At 47.0% G+C, this 6,975-nt stretch overlaps 1 protein-coding gene across 1 annotated transcript in view; it reads left to right on the top strand.

Moving 5' to 3' along the window:
• Nucleotides 1-251: 251 nt before the first annotated feature.
• Nucleotides 252-6,975, top strand: part of SLC3A1 (solute carrier family 3 member 1) — a 42,351-nt gene continuing 35,627 nt past the window's right edge. The window contains 3 exon segments of the mRNA NM_001082242.1: nt 252-686; nt 5,632-5,811; nt 5,958-6,112. Coding sequence (NP_001075711.1) covers nt 281-686; nt 5,632-5,811; nt 5,958-6,112 — 741 coding nt within the window. The 5' untranslated portion in view covers nt 252-280.

Raw genomic sequence — 6,975 nt, 5'->3', positions numbered from 1 at the left:
GTGGACGTAGGTGTACTCATCTGAGTACCACCTTAAATTGCAATGGAACCCTTCCTCCTCTGTGCCTTGGCCTTACTCTGGGACTAACCCTGTGGGTGGTGGTAACTGTCAGCCTGACAAGCACAAACCTGCTTTACCTTTACCCTTTCTTTATTGGCTGGACTTTGTCCAGCCAGGTTTATTTATAAACCCCTGTAGTGCTCATTAACAGGACAAAGCACTCAGCAAGCCACTTGTCCTTCCTCACTGTAGGAAGACAGGAGGCTCTAGCAGATGAGACATGGCTGAGGAAGGAAGCAAGAGAGACTCCATCAAGATGAATATGAAAGGATGCCAGACAAACAATGGCTTTGTGCAAAATGAAGACATCCCAGAGCTGGACCTGGATCCAGGCAGCTCGGAGCACATCCTTGGGCCAGAGGAGCCCAACGCCAAGAACATCCAGCCCTACGCAGGGATGCCCAAGGAGGTGCTGTTCCAGTTCTCGGGCCAGGCCCGCTACCGCGTGCCCCGGGAGATCCTCTTCTGGCTCGTCGTGGTTTCTGTGCTCGTGCTCATTGGGGCCACCATAGCCATCATCGCCATCTCTCCAAAGTGCCTTGATTGGTGGCAGGCAGGGCCCATGTATCAGATCTACCCGAGGTCATTCAAGGACAGCGACAAGGACGGGAATGGAGACCTGAAAGGTGGGTGTGGGACATAGCTCAGGGAGGCAGCTGGGAGAAGGTTGATTTATGGTTTTCTCATTCCTTGAAAACAGACTGTGCCTGGGTTGTGCGGTAAGCACATTCCAATCTGACTGATCAGCCAAGTTCCTCCTTGCTGATGGTATTAAAATAAACATCAACTCAGCAGCATCCAACAGTTCTCTTACTTGATGAAAAGCTATTTGCTGAAGGACTCTGAGCCAGAGGAGTTGTTGAATTTATTGCCCACCACGTCCATTCGCTTGTTTGGTCATCGGCTGTGACTTCTCACGCAGAGCGGGTTTGTTCCTGTCGTCTCTCTCCTGCACGTGTGTGCTTTGTGATTGAATATCAGAGTGACGACTGTGGACTCCTCAGTCGTAGTGTAGGATGTGGCTTGTTTGGCTATCTGGCCAAGAGCTGCTTAACGAGTAAAGAGTAAATAATATTGTAGAAAAAAATCAAGTAGTGTCTTTAAAAGGGTGTAGACTGTCTTAAAGTAGAAAACCCGAGAAATGAAGGGAAGAAAAAAGGCATAGCAGGGCATTGGTCTCTACATGAGTTCAGAATGTTTAAAACAAGGGGCTGCATGGTGGCACAGTGGGTTAAGCTGCCACCTGCAACACTGGCATCCCACATGGGCGCTGGTTTGTGTCCTGAGTCCACTTCCAATCTGGATCCCTGTTAATGAATGCACCAGGGAAAGCAGCAGTAGATGGCCCACGTGCTTGGGCACCCACATGGGAGACCTTGAAGAAGCTGGCTTCAGCTTGCCAAAGCCTTTGTTGTTGTGGCTGTTTGGAGAGTGATCCAACAAATGGAAGATCAGTCTCTTTCTCCCTCTCCCACTCTAACTCTGCAGCCTGGACTTGAACCAGCACCCATATGGGATGCCAGTGCTGTAGGTCAGGGTTTTAACTCGCTGTGTCTAGCACCAGCCCCAATACATCTTTTTTTTTTTTTTTTTAAAGAATGCTTAATATCTGTATTAGTAGGAAAATAGAAGTGAAAATATATTTTTAAAAGTTAAGCTAATAATTTCCTTAGGTGTTATATGTAGACCATCTTTATAATTTATTGCTCAAAGAAGAATACTTAAAAATTAAAAAAAAAAAAAAAAGAGAACTCCAGTCTTCTCGTTCATTTCCCATACGCTCACAAAGTCCAGGACTGGGCAGGAGTACGTGCCTGCCTTCCTCCCACCTTCCCACCCGGCTCTGGCGAGACTTACTTTTTTCTTTTTGTAAAGATTTTATTTATTTATTTGAGAGGTAGAGCTACAGAGAGAGACAGACAGAGAGAAAGGTCTTCCATCTGCTGATTCTCTCTCCAAGTGGTTACAATGGCCAGAGCTGAGCTGATAATGAGCCAGAGCAGACCCAGGAGCCTGCAGCTTCTTCCGGGTCTCCCACGCAGGTGCAGGGGCCCAAGCACTTGGGCCACCTTCTACCATTTTCCCAGGCCATAGCGGAGAGCTGGATCAGAAGAGGAGCAGCCGGGACTAGAACTGGTGGCCATACGGGATGCCTGCCCTGCAGGCAGAAGCTTAGCCCACTACACCACAGCACCAGCCCCTGCCTTTTTTTTTTTTTTTTTTTTTTTAAAAGAGTAAAATAGCCAGACAGTAGGCAAAAGCTGGGCCTGTCCTGGGCACATTGATTGCTGCAGCATCCTAATAATGGACCACAATAAGAAACAAATACATAAACAAGCTGATTTTTTACATTGATAATTGAAGAAAATGAAACAAGATGGTCTAGGTGTGGAAGTAGGAATGGGCTTGGCCTCTCTTTACAGTGTTAAGCGAGAACTCTTGGAACCTCCCAATTCCCTGCAGAACTAGGAGCAGACTTGATTCTCTTTCACATTCCTGTTGTTTCCACCTCACTCACTGGGGCATAGTCTGACTGTGGGTCGGGTGCAGCTCAGACATGGCCTTCACTAGTCTCTTATCTCCCCAGTCAGAGCGTGGACTCTCCTCCCTGCATTCTTGCCGTGTGCTGGCCTGTGTTTATGGTGCTCTCTGAAACTGCCTTGTCTCATCCCAGTGGTTTCCCTCCCCCCTGCCGGGGGTCCCCAGCATCTGCTGCCTTGACACAGACAGTGCTTAGCAAAGTGAGGCTTTGACTGAATAAAGCCGAAATCTGTAAATCCAGAGATACACTCCCCACTGCTTGGCCCTGCCTTCCTGATCAGGAGATCAGGAGAGACCCCACATTCCAGCAAAGATGGCTGTTTCTCTTCACCTCGTCTGTGTGTCCCTCCTGTTAACTTGTCCTTGAGGGGCTGGCTGCTTCCTGTAATCAGCAGGTAACTGTCTTTGAGGATTCAGGGGGATTTTGTTGCTATTATGAAAATGAGGGCAGCTTCAGTTTGTTTTTGGTTATATCCCCCGCCCCCAGATTGTGGGGCCAGGACCCCTGTTTACTCTGGTCTGCGGCAGCTGTTTTATCATCTTCTGTGCCTGTTCTTAAAATCCAGTGCATCGCTGTTCTGGCTTCCGTCACAACCTTTTTTTTTTTGCCTGTTGGTGCTCCATAACCTCCTGGGCACCACCAAGAAGGTAAAAATAGGCTGTTGTAGGCAGTCTGGCCACGAGTTTCTTAGTGAGTAAAGTGCAAATAACATGGGAGAAAAAACAACAGCCCGGATCCCAGGTGTCAGGGGACTTGTGCTTAGCTCTCAGTGGCCGCGGCCCAGGAAGCCGTGCTGGGATGCACAGCAAGTCCCTGGAGCTTGAATAGCAGACGCAAGTCTCTGAATCTGCATTTAGGGCTCTGACCTGGACGCAAAACACACAGTATTTGCTAATTATCCTACAAGGTCCCAAGTACAAAGAGTTTGACTTCCATAATCTGTCAGGCGAGCCTCAAATTCTCTTCTGTACAAATTCCTGGCTTGCTCTGTGTGACAGCAAAAGAAAAAAAGATCCACATTCAGCTAGTTTACAGACAGTCTGGGAATGGGAGAAAGTGTTGCTACAAACTTACCGTCTGTGTCCTCGCTGTACTCCCAGCAGCATTTCTTCGCCTTTTTTAGACAAGCCCTGTCTGCCTGGCTACTCCTTTCCTTTGCTTTGCCTGCAAACCCTTCACTTTGGCCCTCTTGGCCCACACCCTCCTGTGACTTTTTCTGTCTCAGCTCTCAGCTCCCTCTGCTCCAGGTGGTCAGAGGCTAACTTCTTGGCATCCTTAAAGGGCTTTTTGCAGCTCTTCCAAAAGTGTTAACCTTGTCTGGTCAGCATCCCGCTCCTGTCCATTCACTCGTCCTGGACCAGCTTCGTCCAAAGGAAACGTGATGTGAGCCACATATGGAATTGTAAGCTTTCTAATAGCCACATTTTTAAAAACAAAAAGTACATAACTGAAATTAATTTTAATAATGTATTTTAATCCAACATATTCCAGGTATAGTATTAACATGTAATCAATATCAAAATGTAAATGAGATAGTTTATGTTCTTTCTTTCTGTATTAGGTCTCAGAGCCTGATGTGTGTCTTACCCTTACAGACTGGCCATATGGCAAGTGCTCATTCACCACATGCGGCAGTCTCGTAGCCCCTAGGATGTTAGCCCGCAGCTTAGACCGTGTGAGCATTCAGGGGCCATGGGCAAGTCTTTCATTTTTGGCACTTAGCCTAACAGCTGATCTAGATCAAGTGCTCGAAAACCATGTATAGAATACATTAATAATAATGTGGTCCTGGTTTTCAATGTAAAATATGAAAAAGCCATAAATTTAAAAAACTATTTGTTTGATAGAGACAGATAAACAGAGAGAGCTCCCATCTGCTGATTCATTCCCCAAATGCCTGCACCAACCAGAGCTGTAGGCCAGGCCAAAGCTAGGAGCTGGGAACACAGTTCAAGTCTTCCACATGAGTGGTAGGAACTCAGCTACTGAGCTGCTGCCTCCCATGTGCCTATTAGCAGGAAGCTGGAATTAGCATAGCTGGGACTTGGATCCAGGCACTGTGACATGATAGGTGTGCATTTCAGCCAGTGTCTTAACTGCTAGGCCAAACACCCATCGCTGCAGATGGTTTTTTTTTAAAGATTTATTTATTTATTTGAAAGTCAGAGTTACACAGAGAGAGGAGAGGCAGAGAGAGAGAGAGAGAGAGATCTTCCATCCACTGGTTCACTCCCCAATTGGCTGCAGTGGTTAGAGCTAAGCCAATCCAAAGCCAGGAGCTTCTTCAGGGTCTCCCATGTGGGTGCAGGGGTCCAAGGACTTGGGCCATCTTCTACTGCTTTCCCAGGCCATAGCAGAAAGCTGGATCAGAGTGGAGCAGCCGGGTCTTGAACTGGTACCCATATGGGATGACGGTGCTTCCAGCGGGGTGTTAACCGGATGCCACAGTGCCAACCCCCCTGCAGATGTTTTTAACATATGACTGTGTTGAAGGGCAAAGGTTGTTGCTAGAAAACTTACTTGATGTCATTTGTAGAACTAGACCTTGCTATTTGCATTTTACTCAAGTTCAATAAAATCCAAAGTATATATGCCTTTTATACAAACATTTTGATTTTTAAAAAGATTATTTATTAGAAAGAGTGACAGAGACACAGAGAGAGACATACACACACACACACGTATACCAAGAGGGAGAATATGTTTCATCTGCTGGCTCATTCCCCAAAAGGGCTTAATAGCCAGGGTTGGGTCAGGTGAAAGCCAGGAGCCAGGAGCTCTTTCCTGGTCTCCTGCATGGGTGGCAGGGGCCCAAGCACTTGGGCCATCTTCTGCTTTCCCAGGTGTGATCCATGGAGCTGGATCAGAAGCAAGTAGCTGGGACTCCAGCTGGCACTCTGCTACAGGATGCTGGCATGGCAAGCAGTGGCTTCCCCTGCTGTGCCACAACACTGATCTTTGTTTTCAACCCCTCAACTAAAAAAAGCAAATGAAGTAGGATGTATTTATAGCCTCGAATTTTTCTTCAGGTATTCAAGATAAACTGGACTATATCACAACTTTAAATATAAAAACCATTTGGATTACTTCATTTTATAAATCATCCCTCAGAGATTTTAGATATGGTGTTGAAGATTTCCGAGAAATTGATCCTATTTTTGGAACAATGGAAGATTTTGAGAACCTGCTGGCAGCCATCCATGATAAAGGTAAACCACATGGAAGATGGGTGGGTTCGAGGTGAAAGATTGAAAAGAGTTCCTACTCCCAGTGCATACTTAAAGCATTTCCCCGTTGACTGCTTGTGTTATTCTAACATCTTTTCCTGTCATTTGCAATGTTTTTTATTTATTAGGTTTAAAACTAATCATTGATTTCATACCAAATCACACCAGTGATAAACACGCTTGGTTTCAATTGAGTCGGACACGGACAGGGAAGTATACTGATTATTATATCTGGCATGACTGTGCCCATGAAAATGGCATAACCACTCCACCCAACAACTGGGTAAGTACCAACCTGCCTCATTTACAGAGCGAAAGTAGAGAGATCGGCAGTGCTGAAACTGGTTATTTGTAAAAAGCCCTTTTACGGAAAATCATGAATGGTTGTGGTTTCTGGGAAGGGAAAAATATTTCCCAAGGAAACAGAAAAAGTTTCCCAAATGACATCTAGGTTTCAGATTTCATTGTATGACAAATTAAAACCTATGTGCTCAGGGCTCGCACTGTGGCATAGCAGGTAAAGCTGCTGCCTGCAGTACCGGCACCCACTATGGGCTCTGGTTCAAGTCCTGGTTGCTCCACTTCCAATCTAGCTCTCTGCTATGGCCTGGGAAAGCAGTAGAAGATGGCCCAATTCTTGGGCCCCTGCACCCACATGGGAGACCTGGAGGAAGCTCCTGGCTCCTGACTTCAGATTGGCCCAGCTCCGGCCCCACAGCCATATGGAGAGTGAACCAGCAGATGGAAACTGCCCCTACCCCCTACCTCTCTGTAATTCTGCCTTTCAAAGAAATTAAAAAACAAACAAACAACAAAAAAAACACCTATGTGGTCTGCTGGCCTCTTCTTCCCTCACTTCTGTCCTGCCCACGTTTGGTTCTCTGTCCCATGTTTTGCTACTATTCTGAACCCTCTGCCTTGCTGACAATCCCATCAAAACCTGAACCGGCCAGTGCCGTGGCTCACTAGGCTAATCCTCCACCTGCGGCACCGGCACCCCAGGTTCTAGTCCTCGTTGGGGCGCCAGATTCTCTCCTGGTTGCTCCTCTTCCAGTCCAGCTCTCTGCTGTGGCCCGGGAAGGTAGTGGAGGATGGCCGAGGTTCTTGGGCCCTGCACCCCATGGGAGACCAGGAGAAGCACCTGAC

This window comes from Oryctolagus cuniculus, chromosome 2 (assembly GCF_051225735.1).
Source record: "Oryctolagus cuniculus isolate XC-2025 breed Fujian yellow rabbit chromosome 2, ASM5122573v1, whole genome shotgun sequence".
Taxonomy (NCBI): domain Eukaryota; kingdom Metazoa; phylum Chordata; class Mammalia; order Lagomorpha; family Leporidae; genus Oryctolagus; species Oryctolagus cuniculus.
The sequence above is the reverse complement of the archived record's forward strand: the minus strand, read 5'-3'. Positions and strand labels throughout refer to the sequence as shown.